Source organism: Coregonus clupeaformis, chromosome 1 (genome assembly GCF_020615455.1).
Source record: "Coregonus clupeaformis isolate EN_2021a chromosome 1, ASM2061545v1, whole genome shotgun sequence".
In the NCBI taxonomy this organism is placed as follows: domain Eukaryota; kingdom Metazoa; phylum Chordata; class Actinopteri; order Salmoniformes; family Salmonidae; genus Coregonus; species Coregonus clupeaformis.
Window position 1 is genome coordinate 32,594,734 of NC_059192.1, and position 27,311 is coordinate 32,622,044.

At 42.0% G+C, this 27,311-nt stretch overlaps 1 protein-coding gene across 2 annotated transcripts in view; it reads left to right on the forward strand.

Annotated features, from left to right (window-relative positions):
* Nucleotides 1–1,280: 1,280 nt before the first annotated feature.
* LOC121566859 (nucleolar transcription factor 1-like) overlaps nucleotides 1,281–27,311 on the forward strand; it is a 28,487-nt gene continuing 2,456 nt past the window's right edge. Inside the window, exons 1-14 of one of the 2 annotated variants that reach the window (XM_041876761.2) lie at nucleotides 1,281–1,697; nucleotides 2,293–2,465; nucleotides 2,938–3,021; nucleotides 5,349–5,504; nucleotides 10,285–10,349; nucleotides 10,447–10,570; nucleotides 11,679–11,798; nucleotides 12,949–13,070; nucleotides 17,939–18,086; nucleotides 18,312–18,353; nucleotides 21,529–21,653; nucleotides 21,904–22,099; nucleotides 22,332–22,379; nucleotides 23,244–23,303. In XM_041876761.2, the coding sequence (XP_041732695.1) occupies nucleotides 1,661–1,697; nucleotides 2,293–2,465; nucleotides 2,938–3,021; nucleotides 5,349–5,504; nucleotides 10,285–10,349; nucleotides 10,447–10,570; nucleotides 11,679–11,798; nucleotides 12,949–13,070; nucleotides 17,939–18,086; nucleotides 18,312–18,353; nucleotides 21,529–21,653; nucleotides 21,904–22,099; nucleotides 22,332–22,379; nucleotides 23,244–23,303 (1,500 nt within the window). In that variant the 5' untranslated portion in view covers nucleotides 1,281–1,660. The remainder of the gene's footprint in view (nucleotides 1,698–2,292; nucleotides 2,466–2,937; nucleotides 3,022–5,348; nucleotides 5,505–10,284; nucleotides 10,350–10,446; nucleotides 10,571–11,678; nucleotides 11,799–12,948; nucleotides 13,071–17,938; nucleotides 18,087–18,311; nucleotides 18,354–21,528; nucleotides 21,654–21,903; nucleotides 22,100–22,331; nucleotides 22,380–23,243; nucleotides 23,304–27,311) is intronic. The other variant, XM_041876753.2, reaches the window with a different exon arrangement.

Sequence of the window (27,311 nt, forward strand, 5' to 3'; positions counted from 1 at the left end):
AAAAGCGTTGGGTATAGTGGAATCGGTGAGGGTAACCAGAAGTGGTCTAGTGATAATTGTTTGTGTTTCTGTTGGGCAGAGGGAGAAGGCGCTCAGAGTTAAACAAATGGGGGAAAGAATTGTGAATTGTTTCGCTCTTAAGAAAAGGGCGCCATTGAGAGGAGTGATTACTGGGGTAGCAGTAAATGTAAAAGTGGATCAACTGAAGGAGAAGATTCCCGGTGTGTGTGATGCTCGTTGTTTGGTGCGACGTAAACAGGGTGGCGAGAGTGGGGAAACAGAAGAGTCATTGTCTGTTCTTTTGAGTTTTGAAGTTGAGTCTTTGCCGGATAAAGTGAAGTTAGGATATATAAGTTATCCTGTGCGAGCTTATGTGCAGAGTACATTACGATGTTACAGGTGTCAAACTTATGGGCATGTGGCAGCAGTATGTAGGAGGGAGATTCCAAGGTGTGAGAAGTGTGCAGAAGGGCATGAGACTAAGGAGTGTGAAGCAGTGGGGAAAGTGGTGGTATGTGCTAATTGTAGGGGTGGCCATGGGGCTGGGGATCAGACATGTCCAGTGTGAGAGAAGCAGGTTGAGGTTTCCAGGGTAAGAGTAGAGAAGAAGTTGTCATATGCGGAGGCAGTGAAGAAAGTAGAGGAAGAGGGGTAAAGGGGGGGAGTGGTGACAGTAGGAGATATATACCAGTACAGTGGGATAGGCAAGCCCCGTGTAGCTCAGTTGGTAGAGCATGGCACTTGCAACACCAGGGTTGTGGGTTCGATTCCCACGGGGGCCAGTATGAAAATGTATGCACTCACTAACTGTAAGTCGCTCTGGATAAGAGCGTCTGCTAAATGACTAAAATGTAAATGTTAATATATGTTTCAGTAAGATTGGGTTTTTAGCGTTTATAGCAATGGTTATTAATTGTACTGCAGGGATGGAACGCAAATCGAAGAAAATTGAGGTTGTGGTGGCAGCTGAAGAGTTACAGGGAGTGTTAAGTGGTGATGTCCCATCATTTCAGGTTGAGGGCATGAGGTAGGAGTGAGTATATTTAAATAGTGGAGAAGGGTGGGGTTAATTATTAGTAGTAGTTTTGAAGTTGTGAGTGTAGTGTTAGATGGTAGGATATCTCTTTGCTTGTTTTATTTTATTTTTCAAGAAAAGATAAGGGAGTTATACTCCAGTCTAGTAGGTGGCGGTAATGCAACAAATTGGATGCCAACCGCCGTTAAACCTCATTGAAGAAGAAGAAAGCTCATCAGGACGACTCGACTGTCTGAACCGAATCCATTCATCTCGACTCCCAGTTTCAGCTGCGCGACACTACGTCATCAATTTCGGCACCAGGCGTTTCCGTATAGTCTCTCCCAATTAAAATGCACAACTTTAGCTAGCTAGAAGTTAGCTGGGTATATCAGTCGTTTCTGAATTTGAAGTTGAGTATTTCATTTAGCTAAACATTATTGTGTGCACCAGCACCGTGAAAGGGGAACGTCTCACGTGCTTACAATGACCACACTGCTGAATTTTAAATAGCCATGTGGTTCTTTAGCAGCTAAACTAGCTAGCTAACGTTACCTACCTAGCCGGTAGTTGTGTTTCAGTATAATTCAAAGGGCTGTTACTCGTGCAAACATCGACACTTGTTTGTGATGGACTGCACAGAGGATGAAGAAATGGAGACAAGTGATGAAGAGCAAGGTAGGTAATATGAAGGTTTTTTTCAAGACTTCGCTAACTATCCCCGGGGTGTGAAGTGACTTGACCAGCTGGTTGGGATCATTGGGCTGTGACTTTTGGATGAGTTCAAGCAACCCTTTTGTATGTAGCTCAAGCAACCCTTTTGTATGTAGCTCAATTAGGCATGATATCTTTGTTCACTGTAAGTTAGCTTGAAATTCAGTAAAGTTTTGCCTGTCACTCTGTCATTGCCCCCTGTCCTTCTATTCTATGGACTGTCTGTTTGTCTGACTAGTTGGTTGTCTGTTTGACTGATTGGTCGTCTGTCTGTCTACTTGTGGTTGTTCATCTGTCTGTATGTCTGTCTTTCTGTATATAGGGCTGTCTATTTGACTTGTCGATACATATGTCTGTCTGGTTGGTCGTCTGTTTGATTTCTTAGACATCTGTCTGACTGGTTGGTCATCTGTCTGGTTGGTTTGCTGTCTGACTGTCTGTCTATTCTTGTCTTTCTGGTTGGTTGGCCATCTGTCTCTCTGACCGCCTCTGTTCTGTGGATGTCTGTCTGTCTGTGTCTGATTGGCTGGTTGGTCTTCTGTATATCTGTCCTTTGGTTACAGCCTGGGGTAGGGAGGATCTGATAAAGCTCCTGCATGGTATCAAAGAAAACATCCCCAAAGGTGACACGAGTATATACACTAAAGGGGAGAGGACACTGGAGTGGGACAAGGTGGCTTTCCATCCCTACTCTCCACAGATGTGTCATCAGAAGTGGAAGGAGCTATCAATAAAGGTGGGTGACTTTTGGCCTAAAAATCCTAGCCTGGACCCAGATCTGTTTGTACTGTATAGCTGAGTTGGCTATACAGCACTAACAGATCTGGGACCAGGATAGGCAAATCCTCCTGAGACAGACAGCATTTAATCTGAGTTGGCTACCTTGCTATCCACTAAGTAAATGAGTTAGGCTACTCTTGTATGTTTGTTCTTGGTTCTCATGGAATATGAAATGTCATTCAAAATATTCATACATTGGTTCACGTGAACTTAGACATTACTATGTATATCTCTGTACTATCATTTACGTTTTAGTCATTTGGCAGACGCTCGTATCCAGAGCGACTTACAAATGTGAGTGTGTACATTTTCGCACTGGTCCCCCGTGGGAATCGAACCCACAACCCTGTCGTTGCAAGCGCCAAGCTCTACCAACTGAGCCACACGGGATACTGTCAAAATTTAATATCTCTGTGTTTCTCTCTAAGCTGCGCAAGATGCGTTCTCTAGCAGAGCTGGTCACTGAAGCTGAGGGTGCCTTTGAAAACCCTTTCCAGGGCCAGAACTGGAAGGTAAGTGAGAACTTGGTCTAACTCCTGTAAATGTCCCTCATGAACCTATAAAATGCTGCTTAAATTAATAGAGTAGACCAGGGGTCTCCAATCTTTCCTAGCATGAGAGCTACTTTTAAAAAATGAAACATGTCGCAAGCTACTAATTATTTTCTAGCTTTCAAATAGGCACGTTCTTCTCTTCTCCCCTGCAACTCTTCCCCGTCCTTAGTTTTCAAGATAAAGTAGTGCACTATGTTTTCTGTCAATATACCAGGTAAACTAATGATTAATAAACAACTAAGGGGGGCCCTATAAAATCCAAGATTTTTGTCTCCCAAATTCTGTTTAATATTTTCCCAAATTATGTTTTCTCAGTTGTATTTTTCCTGGTTTTAGATTAGTTTTTGTTTTTCACACTCAAAATTCCAATTGTTCATAGAGAAACAACAAAATTGGATGTTCTGAGTCCATGTCAATGCTAAACTCACATCAGAATACCCTTCTTTTTTTGGGGGGTCTGAAAGAAAACAAACAAATTCAGATTTTTTTGTCTAATTCCCCTTTAATTGTGCATCTTGTGAGTGAGGAATGTGTATCTAATGTGCTGGTCTAGCGATGGTTCTGTACTGCTGCTGCTCAATTCATGGAAAGTTTGCAAATTAATAGATACCAATTATATACTTACTCATGATATACTTCTGCCAGGTAAGCCTACTTTGCAGTTAACATTTAATTAGGTTTTGGGGAAAGTATTTCTGTCAACCGACAAGACGGTTATCACAAACGCACGCACCACACAGACAGACGGGCAATATTGCTGGAAATTAATTGGCAGATATTGTGTTATGTTTGGCTTTTTAAGCCAATAGTGGCTAACCAGGGGTGGGATAATGTCAATGTTGCGTTGAGGAAATAGTAGCTGGGAGCTTGCGGTGTCTGATACTTCAGAGATTTGTTTATGACAGTTTGTGGTGGAACATGTGAAAATTGCATGTAGTTTCAGAACTGTTTGGCGAGCTACTCATAGGTGGGCTGTGAGCTACTGGTAGCTCACGATCGACCTGTTGGAGACCCCTGGAGTAGACGTAGAAGCTTCCACCTGCTGTAGGCACTGGCTCAGGGAAATTCAACATGCCAACTGCCTGCCCTTAAACCAAGACACTAGCTAGTGTTTCATCAAATTGGCGACAGATTTTCATGTGAATATTCTAAAATCTGCTTAAAACAATATGCACATTTTCCCACCAGAGATGTTTCCATCAAACGGACCAAATGCAGATCAAAGGAAGTGCGTGTTGACGTAGTGCACATAAAATAACTTTTGCGGTTAAATTCCCATGTTCCGAATGAAAAATACAAGTTAAATGGGTTTCCATCGCATTTTTAATGCTACTGATGGTTTTGTGACAAAAACTGTTGCGTTATATATAGCAAATGTACACACTCAGGTCTTGTCATGTCCACTCTAGCCAACAGCTCGAAGATACAGTGCGGGTAGGCAACCTACATGATGAGATTATTATTGACAAGAGCAAGATAATTTGTATTTGTCAACCGGCAGCCAAGCATCGATCATCATGTCACTAGAATAAGACCACAATTTCTCGCACATACATTTTACAGACAAAAAAGATCCCACCATGTCGAACGAACAAATTGTCTGTCCACATTTATAAAATTGTACCGGCATTTCCTGTTTCCATCAGCCCGGTCCTGACTTTTTTCACGCGTCAGGTAATTGGTTCGATGGAAACCTGGTTAGTGATGCAGAATATTTAGTCATTTTGCTGTAAGATGTGTGTAATTTGGACTTTTGCACAAATCATGCATTGAATTTTAAGAGAAAAACAGGGATCTCAAGTTAGGATTCAAAAGTATAAGTTATAGTCAAGTGGCAAACTGATAATTTTTTTAGTTATTGTCCATTACTTGTTACAGTGAGGATTTGCTTGTAGATGTACTCCAGCTATGTTTGAACTGTTCCTGTTGGAAAAACAATATCCCAAGTATAAATACAGTAATGTACACACACTTAAGGGTAAAACAAATATGTTTTGAGCAAATAGAGTTTTTTAGACACAAGCGCAAACTTCATGGAGTAGGCCATTCAAGGAGTTGGTCTGATGGTGCCATCTGATGTCATCGGCCTCCCCCATGCTTGACGAACAATAGAGGAGCAATCGAGTACAAAAGAGGAAAGGCCCACCCCCCCACACTTGTGCCATGTCAGAGATGTGCCTTTTGTAAAGTAAATCAGGTGGTAAATGAGCTGAAAAGGAGACTGGAGTAGGACTTTAAGAGAGGATGCTTTACGTAATGGAAAAATCTGCTCTGTTCTTTTGCAGATACACCCTGACTTCCCAAGGAGACCTAACCCGCCAAACAGCATCTTCTCCAAAGAGAACTTTAAAAGGTTTGAGAAGCAGCAGCCTGAGATGATGGCCTCTGAGCTCTTTACGTTCATCAATGAGAAGTATAGTGAGCTCCCAGAGCACAAGAAGGTGAGTCAGTGTGTGAAGTGCTTTTTATAGTCACAATGGCAATGATCTCCCATTTTCAAGTTGCTATAGCACGATTTATTTATCCTCGATTTCTTTGGTTTGAGTTAGTCTAAGTGTTATGATGAGTTTCTAGGATATCAAGTAATCAAGGATGTAAGAATATACTTAGACACTTTTGATAGGGAGTTCATATTAGATATTTAATATGGTAACATGGTTAGTTATAACAGAAGGACAGAGCTTTGCCTCTACCATCTCCCTAACTCCAGAACAATGATCCACTCTCTCTATATATACACTCTGTTACAAGTCTCTCCACAAACATCTGGTAATCCTCATGGGCACTCCCATTCTTTGATGTTATTACCCTTTACCCCTGTCAGTATATCCTGTCCATCAATTATTCTAAGATCAACATCAGTAATCTCCTTTGACATAACGGAATGGAGACTCCGTGGCACCAAACCCCTTATCTAGTAACTCTAACCTGGTCCCCACGATACTATGACATGACATCATTACAATCCACATTTTATTTATTTATTTTGTGGCAAGTAAAATTACTTAACCACCAACAGTTCATATAAAATACAATATTTCCAATCAGTAATATATATCTGACTAGAGCCTAAACTATGCTAGATAACTTGAGAATTCACCACTTTATACCTTCTATACCTGAATCCAACCTGATTCTCCATATATTTAATCAACAAAGGTATAAATTCTCAGTCATCTATCTTATGCGATATCAAACCTCTATAGACTCAGTCTGAGTAAAAGATAAACACATAATTAACTACTATATATTCATGCTAACAATTTATGTAGTCAACCTTACTTTTATTTATATATATATATATATATATATATATATATATATATATATATATATATATATATATATATATACACACACACAGTGGGGGAGAACAAGTATTTGATACACTGCCGATTTTGCAGGTTTTCCTACTTACAAAGCATGTAGAGGTCTGTAATTTTTATCATAGGTACACTTCAACTGTGAGAGACGGAATCTAAAACAAAAATCCAGAAAATCACATTGTATGATTTTTAAGTAATTCATTTGCATTTTATTGCATGACATAAGTATTTGATCACCTACCAACCAGTAAGAATTCCAGCTCTCACAGACGAGTTAGTTTTTCTTTAAGAAGCCCTCCTGTTCTCCACTCATTACCTGTATTAACTTCACCTGTTTGAACTCGTTACCTGAATAAAAGACACCTGTCCACACACTCAATCAAATAGACTCCAACCTCTCCACAATGGCCAAGACCAGAGAGCTGTGTAAGGACATCAGGGATAAAATTGTAGACCTGCACAAGGCTGGGATGGGCTACAGGACAATAGGCAAGCAGCTTGGTGAGAAGGCAACAACTGTTGGCGCAATTATTAGAAAATTGAAGTTCAAGATGACGGTCAATCACCCTCGGTCTGGGGCTCCATGCAAGATCTCACCTCGTGGGGCATCAATGATCATGAGGAAGGTGAGGGATCAGCCCAGAACTACACGGCAGGACCTGGTCAATGACCTGTAGAGAGCTGGGACCACAGTCTCAAAGAAAACCATTAGTAACACACTATGCCGTCATGGATTAAAATCCTGCAGCGCACGCAAGGTCCCCCTGCTCAAGCCAGCGCATGTCCAGGCCCGTTTGAAGTTTGCCAATGACCATCTGGATGATCCAGAGGAGGAATGGGAGAAGGTCATGTGGTCTGATGAGACCGAAATATAGCTATTTGGTCTAAACTCCACTCGCCAATGTGATTTTCTGGATTTTTGTTTTAGATTCCGTCTCTCACAGTTGAAGTGTACCTATGATAAAAATTACAGACCTCTACATGCTTTGTAAGTAGGAAAACCTGCAAAATCAGCAGTGTATCAAATACTTGTTCTCCCCACTGTGTGTGTGTGTGTGTGTGTGTGTGTGTGTGTATATATATATATATATATACAGTGGGAAAAAAGTATTTAGTCAGCCACCAATTGTGCAAGTTCTCCCACTTAAAAAGATGAGAGAGGCCTGTAATTTTCATCATAGGTACACGTCAACTGTGAGACAGACAAAGTGAGAAAAAAATCCAGAAAATCCCATTGTAGGATTTTTAATGAATTTATTTGCAAATTATGGTGGAAAATAAGTATTTGGTCACCTACAAACAAGCAAGATTTCTGGCTCTCACAGACCTGTAACTTCTTCTTTAAGAGGCTCCTCTGTCCTCCACTCTCGTTACCTGTATTAATGGCACCTGTTTGAACTTGTTATCAGTATAAAAGACACCTGTCCACAACCTCAAACAGTCAACTCCAAACTTCACAATGGCCAAGACCAAAGAGCTTTCAAAGGACACCAAAAACAAAATTGTGGACCACAGGCTGGGAAGACTGAATCTGCAACAGGTAAGCAGCTTGGTTTGGAAAATCAACTGTGCGAGACAATTATTGTGAAAATGGAGGACATTCAGACCACTGATAATCTCCCTCGATCTGGGGGCTCCATGCAAGATCTACCCCGGGGGTCAAAATGATCCACAAGAACGGTGAGAAAAATCCCAGAACCACACGGGGGACCTAGTGAATGACCTGCTGAGAGCTGGGACCAAAGTAACAAAGCCAACCATCAGTAACACACTACGCCGCAAGGGACTCAAATCCTGTAACGTAGACGTGTTGCTTAAGCCAGTACATGTCCAGGCCCGTCTGAAGTGATTTGGATGATCCAGAAGAGGATTGGGAGAATGTCATATGGTCAGATGAAACCAAAATATAACTTTTGGTAAAACTCAACCGTCATGTTTGGAGGACAAAGAATGCTGAGTTGCATCCAAAGAACACCATACCTACTGTGAAGCGTGGGGTTGGAAACATCATGCTTTGGGTCTGTTTTTTCTGCAAAGGGACCAGGACGACTGATCCGTGTAAAGGAAAGAATGAATGGGGCCAGTATCTGAGATTTTGAGTGAAACCCTCCTTCCATCAGCAAGGGCATTGAAGATGAAACGTGGCTGGGTCTTTCAGCATGACAATGATCCCAAAACACCGCCGGAACGAGCAGGAGAGTGGCTTCGTAGAAGAAGCATTTCAGGGTCCTGGAGTGGCCTAGCCAGTCTCCAGATCTCAACCCCATAGAAAATCTTTGGAGGGGAGTTGAAAGTCTGTGTTGCCCAGCGACAGCCCCAAAACATCACTGCTCTAGAAGGAGATCTGCATGGAGGAATGGGCCTAAATACCAGCAACAGTGTGTGAAAACCTTGTGAAGACTTACAAAAACGTTTGACCTGTGTCATTGCCAACAAAGGGTATATAACAAAGTATTGTGAGAACTTTTGTTATTGACCAAATACTTATTTTCCACCATCATATAGCCAATAAATTCATTAAAAATCCTACAATGTGATTTTCTGGAATTTTTTTCTAATTTTGTCTGTCATAGTTGACGTGTACCTATGATGAAAATGACAGGCCTCTCTCATCTTTATAGTAGGAGAACTTGCACAATTGGTGGCTGACTAAATACTTTTTTTCCCCCTACATATATATATATATACACACACACACACACACACAGTGGGGAGAACAAGTGTATATATATATACAGGTCTACTAAGCTGGCCATTCATTACTGCTATTAGTACATGCAATATTAGTAATTAAATACTTAAATTAAAATCCCCATCCTGATCTGTATTAAAATTGAGTTCCTATTTTTTGTTTTGGTGCTATGATTCAATATGTTTCGCTGCATTGGCTCCATCTCCTGGCCGTGTTGAGTATTTACAAGGCTCTCTTCTGTTTATGACGATTTATTACGTCAAAGGTCCGTAACCTATTCCTCTCTTTTATAATGTACTTTTACATTAAGGGAATAAACACCCTCTCTCTTTATGACGTATCTAACATTAAGGGTTACCTGAGCCCATTCATTTTATAATGTACTGTTTTACATTAATGGAATCATCCACTCTCTTTATGATGTACTATTACATCATAGATGCCCTGCGCGTACTCTATTGTCCTCTCTTGCCTTCACTCAATACTGTAAACACACCTTATTCTGAATCATATCACCATGTCATTGTCTAATTTGATATTCTCCTTAAATCCCTTCTACACAACTCAATACCACTCATCGTCCCCCTTTAAAAATATTGAATTTCAAATATCCGTTACAGCTAAGCCTTACCACAGATGAGCAGAATTTGACATAATCAAAAAAATGAAAGTCCGCTTACCTGTTAGTTTGGCTGTGAACTGCATCCTGTTCGTTTAGACGCCAATCTGTTATGATGAGTTTCTAGTATATCAAGTAATCTAGGATGTAAGAATATACTTAGACACTTTTGATGGGGAGTTCATATTAGATATTTAATATGGTAACATGGTTAACTATAACAGAAGGACAGAGCTTTGCCTCTACCATCTCCCTAACTCCAGAACAAAGATCCACTCTCTCTATATATACACTCTGTTACAAGTCTCTCCACGAACATCTGGTCATCCTCATGGGCACTCCCATTCTTGGATGTTATTACCCTTTACCACTGTCAGTATATCCTGTCCATCAATTATTCTAAGATCAACATCAGTAATCTCCTTTGACATAACGGAATGTAGACTCCGTGGCACCAAACCCCTTATCTAGTAACTCTAACCTGATCCCCACGATACTATGACATGACATCATTACACTAAGATACCTTAGAGTGAACTACACGCTTGACTGACTGGTTGTTTATTCCTATTTCTGATTTATAGGCAATATACATTGCGAAATTCCAGAAAGAGAAGGAACTGTATGAGAAAAGCATGAGGAGGTTGAGGTAAAAATGTATTGAGCTGTCTCTTGCTTTCTGGATTTCATAGATACATCATGTTTGTTGACTTTCTAAAGTCTCACCTGAACCAATGCTCCTCCAGGAAAGAGTACACTGGGGTGAAGAAGGTACGGAGAGACTGTTTAAAGAACATAAAAGGGCCCCTCACACCCCACGGGCTGTGGTACCGCCACGAGAGGAGGAAATTCCTTCTAGCCAACCCAGATGTGAGTGTCATAGCTGTCAGCCAATTTAATGTCATCTGTTCAAGGCTTATGTTTTTGTTGAAATATCCTACAAGGCTAGCTAGTGGAGGGGTGGGAAATGTTATACTGCAAGGGCCGGTGTGGCTTCAGAGTTCAGCAACCTGCTTCTACTAATCAACTTATAATACTTTTTAATCAAGCCTTTAATTAGTTGAATCACCTACACTACTGGTCAAAAGTTTTTGAACACCTACTCATTCAAGGGTTTTTCTTTATTTAGACTATTTTCTACATTGTAGAATAATAGTGAAGACATCAAAACAATGAAATAACACATATGGAATCATGTAGTAACCAAAAAAGTGTTAAACAAATCAAAATATATGTTATATTTGAGATTCTTCAAATAACCATCCTTTGCCTTGATGACAGCTTTGCATACTCTTGGCATTCTCTCAACCAGCTTCACCTGGAATGCTTTTCCAACAGTCTTGAAGGAGTTCCCACATACGCTGAGCACTTGTTGGCTGCTTTTCCTTCACTCTGCGGTCCAACTCATCCCAAACCATCTCAATTTGGTTGAGGTCAGGGGATTGTGGAGGCCAGGTCATCTGATGCAGCACTCCATCACTCTCCTTCTTGGTAAAATAGCCCTTACATAGCCTGGAGGTGTGTTGGGTCAACAAATGACAGTCCCACTAAGCCCAAACCAGATGGGATGGTGTATCACTGCAGAATGCTGTGGTAGCCATGCTGGTTAAGTGTGCCTTCAATTCTAAATAAATCACAGACAGTGTCACCAGCAAAGCACCCCCACACCATAACACCTCCTCCTCCATGCTTTACGGTGGGAACTACACGTGGAGATCATCCATTCACCCACACCCGTCTCACAAAGAATGAGTAGGTGTTCTAAAACTTTTGACCGGTAGTGTATGTTATTGCATGTTCTTTATATAGAGGAATTACTTATTATCCTGACCACCCACTGACTGTTCCAATACACAATTCATTTAATGTAACCATTATTTATACAGGTTAGTCTTACTGATAAATCTACATTGCATAAGAAACAGATTAACTGCAGAAAGATCTAGCAGGTGACATAGCATCATGTCTCTCTCCCCAGGCCAGAGGAGACTGTATCAGGCAGAGTATTGAGCAGAAAAAGCGCTGGTCCGAGCTGCCCGACAAGGAGAAACTCAAGTGGATCAAGCGCTCTCTTGAGCAGCAGACACAGTATGAGGAGGTGGGTGTTTTGCTGGTGTCTTTATCGCCTAGAATACCTAACTGGTCAAAATCGACTGTAAGGAGTCGACATGTATACACTACGGCTAGGCAGAGTCTTATCCAGAGCAGTTGGGAATCTGTTTATTTCAGTCACTGATTTGTACTCTCATTTCTGGACTATGTTCAGTCTGTCAGAGCTATACTGAACAAAAATGTTAATGCAACAATTTCAAAGATTTTACTGAGTTACAGTTCATATAAGGAAATCAGTAAATTGAAATACATTTGTTAGGCCCTAATCTATAGATTTCACATGACTGGGCAGGGGCACAGCCATGGGTGGGCCTGGGAGGGCATAGCCAACCAATTTGGGAGCCAGGCCCACCCACTGGGGAGCCAGGCCCAGCCAATCAGAATGAGTTTCTCCCCACAAAAGGACTTTATTACAGACAAAAGTACTCCTCAGTCATTGTCCCCAGCACAAGGTGCACCTGTGTAATGATCATGCTGTTTAATCAGATTCTTGATATACCTCACCTGTCAGGTGGATGGATTATCTTGGCAAAGGAGAAATGCTCACTAACTGGGATGTAAACAAATTTGTGCACAATTTGAGAAAAAAATATGCTTTTTGTACATACAGAACATTTCTGGGATCTTTTTATTTCAGCTCATGAAACATGGGTTCAACACTTTACATCAGGGTTCTTTAATTCCGGTCCTGGAGGGCCGAAACACCTCTGTTTTTCATCCTCTCCTTCTAATCAGGGGCTAATTCAGACCTGGGACACCAGGTGAGTGCAATTAACTACCAGGTAGAAATAAAAAACAGAAGTGTTTCGGCCCTCCAGGACCGGAATTGAAGAACCCTGCTTTACATGTTGCGTTATATTGTTGTTCAGTATGTGTTCACTTCACTATCACAACGTTCCACAACACATTTATGGTTTAGGTTGTTGTTTTTGCATCACATGAATCACAGATTATGGTCCTCTGTAGCTCAGCTGGTAGAGCACGGCGCTTGTAACGCCAAGGTAGTAGGTTCGATCCCCGGGACCACCATACACAAAAAATGTATGCGCTCATGACTGTAAGTCGCTTTGGATAAAAGCGTCTGCTAAATGGCATATTTATGAATCACTGAACCATGAACAACTCTCATGTTGCAGGAGGAGATGGAGGAGCACCCAGAGAGTAAGGGCAGTCGGAAGGCCAAGCATAAGCCGCTTCTGCGCAAGAGTGAGAGACTGTTGAAGGACTTGGCAGACGGCAAGCCTGACAAACCCCCATGGTAAGTCACTGGGCCTACCTTTACCATAAAGGCCTACCTTTTGCCAAAGTGGTAACCATTGCATGAGTAAACAGATAGTCGAACACACTAAATATGCTCCCAATAATTTAGTGGGTAAACAACATTTCTGCACATAGTACCTTCTTCAGGCTTGAACGTTGGTTAACCCATACAATTATTGGAAGTATATTTATTTATGTATACTATTCCGTTAGTCAGCACCTCTCCAACATTATTGTGTGTGTACCCACTCATTTACATTTTACATTTTAGTCATTTAGCAGACGCTCTTATCCAGAGTGACTTACAGTTAGTGAGTGCATACATTATTTTATTTTTCATACTGGCCCCCCTTGGGAATCAAACCCACAACCCTGGCGTTGCAAACGCCATGCTCTACCAACTGAGCTACATCCCTGCCGACCATTCCCTCCCCTACCCTGGACGACGCTGGGCCAATTGTGTGCCGCCCCATGGGTCTCCTGGTCGCGGCCGCCTACGACAGAGCCTGGATTTGAACCAGGATCTCTAGTGGCACAGCTAGTACTGCGATGCAGTGCCTTAGACCACTGCGCCACTCGTGCCTTTTACAGAACTATTGCATGAGTGCCGATTCATTTTCCCATATAGGTCAAAGTTGATTACGTTTTCAATATACAGTGTATTCAGACCCCTTGACTTTTTCCACATTTTGTTACGTTACAGCCTTTTTCTAAAAATGATTAAACAATTATTATTAGAATTTTCCCCCCTCAATCTACACACAATACCCCCCATAATGACAAAGCGAAAACAGATTTTGTACGTTTGCCCACTGACAAAGACATGATCAGTCTATCATTTTAATGGTAGGTTTATTTGAACAGTGAGAGACAGAATAACAACAACAAAATCCAGAAAAATGCATGTCAAAAATGTTATAAATTGATTTGCATTTTAATGAGGGAAATAAGTATTTGACCCCTCTGCAAAACATGACTTAGTACTTGGTGGCAAAACCCTTGTTGGCAATCACAGAGGTCAGACGTTTCTTGTAGTTGGCCACCAGGTTTGCACACATCTCAGGAGGGATTTTGTCCCACTCCTCTTTGCAGATCTTCTCCAAGTCATTAAGGTTTCGAGGCTGACGTTTGGCAACTCAAACCTTCAGCTCCCTCCACAGATTTTCTATGGGATTAAGGTCTGGAGACTGGCTAGGCCACTCCAGGACCTTAATGTGCTTCTTCTTGAGCCACTCCTTTGTTGCCTTGGCCGTGTGTTTTGGGTCATTGTCATGCTGGAATACCCATCCACGACCCATTTTCAATGCCCTAGCTGAGGGAAGGAGGTTCTCACCCAAGATTTGACGGTACATGGCCCCGTCCATCGTCCCTTTGATGTGGTGAAGTTGTCCTGTCCCCTTAGCAGAAAAAAACCACCAAAGCATAATGTTTCCACCTCCATGTTTGACGGTGGGGATGGTGTTCTTGGGGTCATAGGCAGCATTCCTCCTCCTCCAAACACGGTGAGTTGAGTTGATGCCAAAGAGCTCCATTTTGGTCTCATCTGACCACAACACTTTCACCCAGTTCTCCTCTGAATCATTCAGATGTTCATTGGCAAACTTCAGACGGGCCTGTATATGTGCTTTCTTGAGCAGGAGGAGCTTGCGGGCGCTGCAGGATTTCAGTCCTTCACGGCGTAGTGTGTTACCAATTGTTTTCTTGGTGACTATGGTCCCAGCTGCCTTGAGATCATTCACAAGATCCTCCCGTGTAGTTCTGGGCTGATTCCTCACCGTTCTCATGATCATTGCAACTCCACGAGGTGAGATCTTGCATGGAGCCCCAGGCCGAGGGAGATTGATAGTTATTTTGTGTTTCTTCTATTTGCGAATAATCGCACCAACTGTTGTCACCTTCTCACCAAGCTGCTTGGCGATGGTCTTGTAGCCCATTCCAGCCTTGTGTAGGTCTACAATCTTGTTCGTGACATCCTTGGAGAGCTCTTTGGTCTTGGCCATGGTGGAGAGTTTGGAATCTGATTGATTGATTGCTTCTGTGGACAGGTGACTTTTTATACAGGTAACAAACTGAGATTAGGAGCACTCCCTTTAAGAGTGTGCTCCTAATCTCAGCTTGTTACCTGTATAAAAGACACCTGGGATCCAGAAATCTTTCTGATTGAGAGGGGGTCAAATACTTATTTCCCTCACTGTAGGTTGGAGTCAATAAAACTCATTTTTCAACCACTCCACACATTTCTTGTTAACAAACTATCGTTTTGGCAAGTCGGTTAGGACATCTACTTTGTGCATGACACAAGTAGTTTTTCCAACAATTGTTTACAGACAGATTATTTCACTTATAATTTACTGTATCATAATTCCAGTGGGTCAGACGTTTACATACACTGAGTTGACTGTGCCTTTAAACAGCTTGGAAAATTCCAGAAAATGATGTCATGGCTTTACATTTACATTTACATTTTAGTCATTTAGCAGACGCTCTTATCCAGAGCGACTTAGAAGCTTCTGATAGGCTAATTGACATAATTTGAGTCAATTGGAGGTGTACCTGTGGATGTATTTCAAGGCCTACCTTAAAATCCAGTGCCTTTTTGCTTGACATCATGGGAAAATCAAAAGAAATCAGCCAAGACCTCAGAAAATAATTGTAGACCTCCACCTCTGGTTCATCCTTGGGAGCAATTTCCAAACGCCTGAACGTACAACGTTCATCTGTACAAACAATAGTATGCAAGTATAAACACCATGGGACCACGCAGCCGTCATACCGCTCAGGAAGGAGACGCGTTCTGTCTCCTAGAGATGAACGTACTTTGGTGCGAAAAGTGCAAATCAATCCCAGAACAACAGCAAAGGACCTTGTGAAGATGCTGGAGGAAACAGGTACAAAAGTATCTATATCCACAGTAAAACGAGTCCTATATCGACATAACCTGAAAGGCCGCTCAGCAAGGAAGAAGCCACTGTTCCAAAACCGCCATAAAGACAGACTACGGTTTGCAACTGCACATGGGGACAAAGATTATACTTTTTGGAGAAATGTCCTCTGGTCTGATGAAACAAAAATATAACTGTTTGGCCATAATGACCATCGTTATGTTTGGAGGAAAAAGATGGGCCTTGCAAGCCGAAGAACACCATCCCAACCGTGAAGCACGGGGGTAGCAGCATTATTCTGTGGGGGTGCTTTGCTGCAGGAGGGACTGGTGCACATCACAAAATAGATGGCATCATAGCAACATCTCAAGACATCAGTCAGGAAGTTAAAGCTTGGTCGCAAACAGGTCTTCCAAATGGACAATGACCCCAAGCATACTTCCAAAGTTGTGGCAAAATGGCTTAAGGACAATAAAGTCAAGGTATTGGAGTGGCCATCACAAAGCCCTGACCTCAATCCTATAGAAAATGTGTGGGCAGAACTGAAAAAGTGAGGCCTACAAACCTGACTCAGTTACACCAGCTCTGTCAGGAGGAATGGGCCAAAATTCACCCAACTTATTGTGGGAAGCTTGTGGAAGGCTACCTGAAACATTTGACCCAAGTTAAACAATGTTAAGGCAATGCTACCAAATACTAATTGAGTGTATGTAAACTTCTGACCCACTGGGAATATAATGAAAGAAATAAAAGCTGAAATAAATCAGTCTCTCTACTATTATTCTGACATTTCACATTCTTAAAATAAAGTGGTGATCCTAACTGACATAAGACATGGATTTCTTACTAGGATTAAATGTCAGGAATTGTGATAAACTGAGTTTAAATGTATTTGGCTAAGGTGTATGTAAACTTCCGACTTCAACTGTAAGTATTCAGTCCTTTTGCTATGAGACTCTCAATTGAGCTCAGGTGCATCCTGTTTCCATTGATCATCCTTGGGATGTTTCTACAACTTGGTTGAAGTCCACCTGTGGTAAATTCAATTGATTGGACATGATTTGGAAAGGCACACCTGTCTATATAAGGTCCCACAGTTGACAGTGCATGTCAGAGCTAAACCAAGCCATGAGGTCTGTCACACCCTGGCCTTGAGAGGCCTGTTGTCTTTAGTTGGTTTGGTCAGGGCGTGAGAATCTATGCTGGAAAAAACCTGGCACCATCCCTACGGTGAAGCATGGTGGTGGCAGCAGCATGCTGTGGGGATGTTTTTCAGCGTTAGGGACTGGGAGACTAGTCAGGATCAAGGGAAAGATGAACGGAGCAAAGTACAGAGAGATCCTTGATGAAAACCTGCTCCAGAGCGCTCAGAACCTCAGACTGGGGCGAAGGTTCACCCTAAGCACACAGCCAAGACAACGCAGGAGTGGTTTCGGGACAAGTCTCTAAATGTCCTTGAGTGGCCCAGTAAGAGCCCGGACTTGAACCCGATCTAACATCTCTGGAGAGACCTGAAAATGGCTGTGCAGCGATGCTGCCCATCCAACCTGACAGAGCTTGAGAGGATCTGCCGAGAAGAATGGGAGAAACTCCCCAAATACAGGTGTGCCAAGCTTGTAGCGTCATACCCAATAAGGCTCAAGGCTGTAATCGCTGCCAAAGGTGCTTCAACAAAGTACTGAGTAAAGCTTCTGAATACTTATGTAAATGTGATATTTCAGATTTGTATTTTTTATAAATTTGCAAAAATATCTAAATCTGTTTTTGCTTTGTCATTATGGGGTAGTGTGTGTAGATTAATGAGGGGGGATTTTAAAAAAATTAATCGATTTTAGAATAAGGCTGTAATTTAACAAAATCAGGAAGAAGTCAAGGGGTCTTAATACTTTCCGAATGCACTGTAAATGGACATGTCATATTTACGGTGATGGATTTTGTGATCATAACTGCTTTTAGGGTTGAGTTGACCATGTGTTTGTTTTAGGAACGGTTACAACCTTTTCTGTAAGGAGCAGAAAGCCATCATACAGGGAGAGGGAGTCCCTAACACCCAGTATATGGTAATTTGCTCCCAGCGCTGGAAAACAATGACAAAGAGTAAAAAGGAAGCCTACCAAAGACGCTGTGACAAGGTTAATTGGAGAACATGCATGCTCATTTTTATAAATGTAGAGAAGTTCAGTAAAAGTTACACACACTCAAATACACTATTCTTCATCTGTTAAACTCGTTTTGTTATTTATTTTCATGTTTGGGGGCAAGTCCGTTGAGAAGCTGCTCTTTTAATGTCTTGTTGTGTAGACAGACACATGAATGGTCTGACCTCCAATTCAACTTTTTCTGTGTTCATTTTTCAGTTGAAGAAAGAATACGAGGTCAACATGAACCGATTTTTGTGTGTAAGTTTTCTCTTTATTTCAAAAACTGTCTGCTTGTGTGACCACATTATTTACAGAAACATTTGTAATGGCTGATTAGCATGTTAGATGAACACTTAAGCTGAGGATACACTTTTGAGGCAATATTTCCGAGAAATGTTGCTGGTAACAGAGTGGGGTATGAGACACTGGCGCAATAATGAGCAATGAGCAATATGGACATGAATAATAAATATATTATTATATTTCATATGAAGTATATATGAACTTCAAACTGATTTTCCCCATTTATTTACTCACCACCTATAGCTTGTTGTTGCCTTTTGACTGACATACAGTGGGGAGAACAAGTATTTGATACACTGCCGATTTTGCAGGTTTTCCTACTTACAAAGCATGTAGAGGTCTGTAATTTTTATCATAGGTACACTTCAACTGTGAGAGACGGAATCTAAAACAAAAATCCAGAAAATCACATTGTATGATTTTTAAGTAATTAATTTGCATTTTATTGCATGACATAAGTATTTGATACATCAGAAAAGCAGAACTTAATATTTGGTACAGAAACCTTTGTTTGCAATTACAGAGATCATATGTTTCCTGTAGGTCTTGACCAGGTTTGCACACACTGCAACAGGGATTTTGGTCCACTCCTCCATACAGACCTTCTCCAGATCCTTCAGGTTTCGGGGCTGTCGCTGGGCAATACGGACTTTCAGCTCCCTCCAAAGATTTTCTATTGGGTTCAGGTCTGGAGACTGGCTAGGCCACTCCAGGACCTTGAGATGCTTCTTACTGAGCCACTCCTTAGTTGCCCTGGCTGTGTGTTTCGGGTCGTTGTCATGCTGGAAGACCCAGCCACGACCCATCTTCAATGCTCTTACTGAGGGAAGGAGGTTGTTGGCCAAGATCTGGCGATACATGGCCCCATCCATCCTCCCCTCAATACGGTACAGTCGTCCTGTCCCCTTTGCAGAAAAGCATCCCCAAAGAATGATGTTTCCACCTCCATGCTTCACGGTTGGGATGGTGTTCTTGGGGTTGTACTCATCCTTCTTCTTCTTTCAAACACGGCGAGTGGAGTTTATACCAAAAAGCTATATTTTTGTCTCATCAGACCACATGACCTTCTCCCATTCCTCCTCTGGATCATCCAGATGGTCATTGGCAAACTTCAGACGGGCCTGGACATGCGCTGGCTTGAGCAGGGGGACCTTGCGTGCGCTGCAGGATTTTAATCCATGACGGCGTAGTGTTACTAATGGTTTTCTTTGAGACTGTGGTCCCAGCTCTCTTCAGGTCATTGACCAGGTCCTGCCGTGTAGTTCTGGGCTGATCCCTCACCTTCCTCATGATCATTGATGCCCCACGAGGTGAGATCTTGCATGGAGCCCCAGACCGAGGGTGATTGACCGTCATCTTGAACTTCTTCCATTTTCTAATAATTGCGCCAACAGTTGTTGCCTTCTCACCAAGCTGCTTGCCTATTGTCCTGTAGCCCATCCCAGCCTTGTGCAGGTCTACAATTTTATCCCTGATGTCCTTATACACAGCTCTCTGGTCTTGGCCATTGTGGAGAGGTTGGAGTCTGTTTGATTGAGTGTGTGGACATGTGTCTTTTATACAGGCAACGAGTTCAAACAGGTGCAGTTAATACAGGTAATGAGTGGAGAACAGGAGGGCTTCTTAAAGAAAAATTAACAGGTCTGTGAGAGCCGGAATTCTTACTGGTTGGTAGGTGATCAAATACTTATGTCATGCAATAAAATGCAAATGAATTACTTAAAAATCATACAATGTGATTTTCTGGATTTTTGTTTTAGATTCCGTCTCTCACAGTTGAAGTGTACCTATGATAAAAAATTACAGACCTCTACATGCTTTGTAAGTAGGAAAACCTGCAAAATCGGCAGTGTATCAAATACTTGTTCTCCCCACTGTATATGTACTGTAATTGATCAGCTAACAAACAAGCAACAAAGAGTTGTTGCCCCTGCCCTGGGCATCCACTCAACCTACTGCCAGTCAAGTCAATGGCAATGCAGACGTAAGGATAACTAGGCCTAGATTTAGAAAACATTTTACTTTACAATTCTAAGCAAGGAAGTGTAAATGGTATTCATCCAGCTAGCCAGTTATTTTAACATTCAGAAAACAACATATAAAATCTACATGCCTAGCTAGTTAGCGAATTAGCCTGTTTGTCCCATTGACTTAGCATGGGTTTAGGTTAGCATGCACCCCAGCGTGGTTAAACATGACAAACTAAACGCAGTATGTACAGTGCATTTGGAAAGTATTCAGACCCCTTGACTTTTTTCACATTTTGTTACGTTACAGCCTTATTCTAAAATTGATTAACTTATTTTTTTTCCCTCATCAATCTACACACAATACCCCATAATGACAAAGCGAAAACAGTTTTTTAGACATTTTTGCAAATATATTAATAAAAAACATACTTTATTTACATAAGTATTCAGACCCTTTGCTATGAGACTCGAAATTGAGCTCCGGTGCATCCTGTTTCCATTGATCATCCTTGGGATGTTTCTACAACTTGGTTGAAGTCCACCTGTGGTAAATTCAATTGATTGGACATGATTTGGAAATGCACACCTGTCTATATAAGGTCCCACAGTTGACAGTGCATGTCAGAGCAAAAACCAAGCCATGAGGTCGAAGGAATTGTCTGTAGAGCATTGAGACAGGATTGTGTCGAGGCGCAGATCTGGGGAAGGGCACCACAACAGGACAACGACCCTAAGGACACAGCCAAGACAACGCAGGAGTGGCTTCAGGACAAGTCTCTGAATGTCCTTGAGTGGCCCAGCCAGAGCCCGGACTTGAACCCGATCTAACATCTCTGGAGAGACCTGAAAATAGCTGTGCAGCGATGCTCCCCATCCAACCTGACAGAGGTTGAGAGGATCTGCAGAGATGGAGTGAGGAAACATTTGAGATGTGAATGGCCAACATTTTCTCTCACTTGAGCTCAAAAACGTCTGCTATGTTTTCCAAAATATTTTAGAATGGCAGATTGATCACATGACCAATATCTACACTCTGATTGGAGGATTCCTAAACATTGCTCAGCAATATTGCCCCCCAAAATTACCAATGTATCGTGGCCTTTAGTCTTAATGTGGTCATAATGCTGTCAGAAACATGGGGCTTGTGTGTGTCCAATCAGACTGTGACAGATAAGGAGCAGCAGCGCATCCTAGTGGAGAACAGGAAAAGCGTGCAGACCTCAACGTTGGCTGCCCAAAAGGGGACGAAAATTAAGTTTCAAGGCGAGCCCAAGAAACCACCTGAGTGAGTATCCCTGGCTGTGGCCCAACTGTTCTCCTTATAAGGGATCTGAGTTTGTTAAAGTACTTCTGAAATACTTACTTCTTATAGTTTTTTGCAGTGCAGATGTATCATAATAATAATTTTATCTGCCATTCAAAATGTATGCAGTCATTATTCCCCCCATTCCCCAGTTTCAGCATTGAGTGTGACCCCAACCTCTAGCTTTGGAAACCCTTCCCCACCTCACTGAACCTCCCCCCTTCCTGAACAGGTGGGGTCACACAATGTTCTACAGCGAGAAGATGGCGGAGCTGAGAGCCGAGTCGAGCCACCTCAGCTCCAGGGAGTGCATGGCCGTGGTCAGCCCACTGTGGAAGAAGCTGTCCCAGAAGGAAAAGGAGTGCTACCAGAGAATGGCCCAGGAGAGGACCAGGGAGTACCAAGTAGAGCTACACAGCTGGTTTAATGTAAAGTCCATTCACTCTCTGGTTGTTTCCCACCTGGCACCCTAATCCCTATATAGTGTCTACTTTTGACCAGGGCCCGTAGAGCTCTGGTCAAAAGTAGTGCACTTAGGAATAGGATGCCATTTCGGACGAACCCTCTTTCTTTTAGATTAAATATGACCACTGTTATGATTTGAGGTCTATCTGTAAGTTTCTACTGTTAACTGGTGATCTTACTATTTACATTTTTCAGACCATGTTCCCAAAGGAACAGGCAAAGTACTTGGAGCAAAACCCAAATGTAAGTAGAGATAAAACCGAGAGGAAATTGATGTGTGTGTATATAGAGGTGTGTGTGTGTATATAAGGCCCTATAAAATGTTAGATTTTTCCCCAAATTCCGTTTTCTCCGTTTAGTTTTTTCAGGTTGACATTTCCCCCTGTTTTCTTTCAGGTTTTCGCTCTCAAAATCACACTTTTTTTTATAGAAAAATAACTACATTGGATGTTGTAAGTCTACAACAATGCTTAAACCACATCAGGCGACCACTTTTAGGTCTGGAAGGAATTTAGATGTTAGGGTGTAGTTAGTTAACCTCTAATTCCAGTGCGGACCTAGCAAGAAGCTGTTGTTTAGCTGTGTTTTTGTAGCACACGTGATGGTAGAGTTTGCTAAACAAATACCCTCTGGATTGATGCAAATAATCATGATATCATTCTGCCAGGTAAGCATAGACTACTTTGTAGTTAACATTTAGTTGAGTTTTTGGGAAAGCCTTTCCATCTACCAGATGTCTTTTCATTAGCATTTCCACTAACGGCTACACAAAGTGGTAGGCGCGCACACCTCGCATACACAGACGGGGAATTCTCTTTGCCTCTTGAGAAAGTTGCAGGAAATACGAATCACTGATGCATTCTGTTCATGTCTTATGATAAACTTGGAAGTTAATTAATTTTCAATACATTTAGTTGATTCCCTACTAAGTTCAATACATTTTGGAATATTCTTGAATTCCGTTTTAATGTCTGGATTCCGTGATCCTTGCGAGTTCCCGGCACCACAGATTTTATAGGGCCCTATGTGTGTGTCTGTCTGGTTGCGATTGGCGTGAGTTATCTTTAGCGTTGATGTTGTATGTGTTAATGTGTATCTCTTCTTCAGAAATTGAAAATCCTCGACAACCCAGAGCAGGGAAGGATGGCAAAGCAGGGCAGAACATCAGTAAGTTAACACACCACACGTTGTCACCTCCACAACAACAACACAACGTGACGACAAATTACACGTGCTGATACAGTGCCTTCAGAAAGTATTCACAACCCTTTACTTTTTCTACATTTTGTTGTGTTAGAGCCGAATTTAAAATGGATTAAATTGAGACTTTTTGTCACTGGCCTACACACTATACCCCTTAATGTCAATGGAATAATGTTTTTCAAAATTCATAAAAAATTAAAAGCTGAAATGTACATTTACATCATTTAGCAGACGCTCTTATCCAGAGTGAGTGCATACATAATTTTATTTTTAATTTTTTCATACTGTCCCCCCGTGGGAATCGAACCCACAACCCTGGCGTTGCAAACACCATGCTCTACCAACTGAGCTACATCCCTTAATGTCTTAAGTAGTATTCAACTCCTTTGTTATGGCAAGCCTAAATAAGTTCAGGAGTAAAAATTTGCTAAATAAGTAAAAACGAAAAAGTCCGTTGTACAACTGAATGCATTCAACATTTAACCCAACCCCTCTGAATCAGAGAGGTGCGGGGGGCTCCCTTAATCGACATCCATGTCATCGGCGCCCGGGGAACATTGGGTTAACTGCCTTGCTCAGGGGCAGAACGACAGAGTTTTACCTTGTCAGCTCGGGGATTCGATCCGGCAACCTATCGGTTACTGACCCAACGCTCCTACCCACCAGGCTACCTGCCACCCTTACATAAGTTGCATGGACTCACTCTCTGTGCAATAATAGTGTTTAACAGGATTTTTGTATGACTACCTCACCTCTTTATCCCACACGTACAATTATCTGAAAAGTCACTCAGTTGAGCAGTGAATTTCAAACGCAGATTCAACCACAAAGACCAGGGAGGTTTTCCAATGCTTTGCAAAGAAGGGCACCTACAGTTAGGGGGAAAAAAGTATTTGATCCCCTGCTGATTTTGTATGTTTGCCCACTGACAAAGAAATGATCAGTCTATAATTTTAATGGTAGGTTTATTTGAACAGTGAGAGACAGAATAACAACAAAAAAATCCAGAAAAATGCATGTCAAAAATGTTATAAATTGATTTGCATTTTAATGAGGGAAATAAGTATTTGACCCCTCTGCAAAACATGATTTACTTGGTGGCAAAACCCTTGTTGGCAATCACAGAGGTCAGACGTTTCTTGTAGTTGGCCACCAGGTTTGCACACATCTCAGGAGGGATTTTGTCCCACTCCTCTTTGCAGATCTTCTCCAAGTCATTAATGTTTCGAGCCTGACGTTTGGCAACTCGAACCTTCAGCTCCCTCCACAGATTTTCTATGGGATTAAGGTCTGGAGACTGGCTAGGCCACTCCAGGACCTTAATGTGCTTCTTCTTGAGCCACTCCTTTGTTGCCTTGGCCGTGTGTTTTGGGTCATTGTCATGCTGGAATACCCATCCACGACCCATTTTCAATGCCCTGGCTGAGGGAAGGAGGTTCTCACCCAAGATTTGACGGTACATGGCCCCGTCCATTGTCCCTTTGATGCGGTGAAGTTGTCCTGTCCCCTTAGCAGAAAAACACCCCCAAAGCATAATGTTTCCACCTCCATGTTTGACGGTGGGGATGGTGTTCTTGGGTTCATAGGCAGCATTCCTCCTCCTCCAAACACGGCGAGTTGAGTTGATGCCAAAGAGCTCGATTTTGGTCTCATCTGACCACAACACTTTCACCCAGTTCTCCTCTGAATCATTCAGATGTTCATTGGCAAACTTCAGACGGGCCTGTATACAGTGGGGGAAAAAAGTATTTAGTCAGCCACCAATTGTGCAAGTTCTCCCACTTAAAAAGATGAGAGAGGCCTGTAATTTTCATCATAGGTACACGTCAACTATGACAGACAAAATGAGAAAATGTTTTCCAGAAAATCACATTGTAGGATTTTTAATGAATTTATTTGCAAATTATGATGGAAAATAAGTATTTGGTCAATAACAAAAGTTTCTCAATACTTTGTTATATACCCTTTGTTGCTATACCTTAGCCACTCCTTTGTTGCCTTGGCCGTGTGTTTCAGGTCATTGTCATGCTGAAAGACCCAGCCACGTTTCATCTTCAATGCCCTTGCTGATGGAAGGAGGTTTTCACTCAAAATCTCACGATACATGGCCCCATTCATTCTTTCCTTTACACGGATCAGTCGTCCTGGTCCCTTTGCAGAAAAACAGCCCCAAAGCATGATGTTTCCACCCCCATGCTTCACAGTAGGTATGGTGTTCTTTGGATGCAACTCAGCATTCTTTGTCCTCCAAACACGACGAGTTGAGTTTTTACCAAAAAGTTCTATTTTGGTTTCATCTGACCATATGACATTCTCCCAATCCTCTTCTGGATCATCCAAATGCACTCTAGCAAACTTCAGACGAGCCTGGACATGTACTGGCTTAAGCAGGGGGACACGTCTGGCACTGCAGGATTTGAGTCCCTGGCGGCGTAGTGTTTTACTGATGGTAGGCTTTGTTACTTTGGTCCCAGCTCTCTGCAGGTCATTCACTAGGTCCCCCCGTGTGGTTCTGGGATTTTTGCTCACCGTTCTTGTGATCATTTTGACCCCACGGGGTGAGATCTTGCGTGGAGCCCCAGATCGAGGGAGATTATCAGTGGTCTTGTATGTCTTCCATTTCCTAATAATTGCTCCCACAGTTGATTTCTTCAAACCAAGCTGCTTACCTATTGCAGATTCAGTCTTCCCAGCCTGGTGCAGGTCTACAATTTTGTTTCTGGTGTCCTTTGACAGCTCTTTGGTCTTGGCCATAGTGGAGTTTGGAGTGTGACTGTTTGAGGTTGTGGACAGGTGTCTTTTATACTGATAACAAGTTCAAACAGGTGCCATTAATACAGGTAACGAGTGGAGGACAGAGGAGCCGCTTAAAGAAGTTGTTACAGGTCTGTGAGAGCCAGAAATCTTGCTTGTTTGTAGGTGACCAAATACTTATTTTCCACCATAATTTGCAAATAAATTCATAAAATATCCTACAATGTGACAAAACAATTTTTTTTTCTCAATTTGTCTGTCATAGTTGACGTGTACCTATGATGAAAATTACAGGCCTCTCTCATCTTTTTAAGTGGGAGAACTTGCACAATTGGTGGCTGACTAAATACTTTTTTTCCCCACTGTATGTGCTTTTTTGAGAAGGGGGACCTTGCGGGCGCTGCAGGATTTCAGTCCTTCACGGCGTAGTGTGTTACCAATTGTTTTCTTGGTGACTATGGTCCCAGCTGCCTTGAGATCATTGACAAGATCCTCCCGTGTAGTTCTGGGCTGATTCCTCACTGTTCTCATGATCATTGCAACTCCATGAGATGAGATCTTGCATGGAGCCCCAGGCCGAGGAAGATTTGACAGTTCTTTTGTGTTTCTTCCATTTGCGAATAATCGCACCAATTGTCACCTTCTCACCAAGCTGCTTGGCGATGGTCTTGTAGTCCATTCCAGCCTTGTGTAGGTCTACAATCTTGTCCCTGACATCCTTGGAGAGCTCTTTGGTCTTGGCCATGGTGGAGAGTTTGGAATCTGATTGATTGATTGCTTCTGTGGACAGGTGTCTTTTATACAGTTAACAAGATGAGATTAGGAGCACTCCCTTTAAGAGTGTGCTCCTAATCTCAGCTTGTTAACTGTATAAAAGACACCTGGGAGCCAGAAATCTTTCTGATTGAGAGGGGGTCAAATACTTATTTCCCTCATTAAAATGCAAATCAATTTATAACATTTTTGACATGTGTTTTTCTAGATTTTTGTTGTTGTTATTCTGTCTCTCACTGTTCAAATAAACCTACCATTAAAATTGTAGACTGATCATTTATTTGTCAGTGGGCAAATGTACAAAATCAGCAGGGGATCAAATACTTTTTTCCCTCACTGTATAGGTAGATGGGATGATCAATGTCAACAGGATTTACCTAGCTCAATTTCGAGTCTCATAGCAAAGGGTCTGAAAACTTATGTAAATAAGGTATTTCTGTTTTT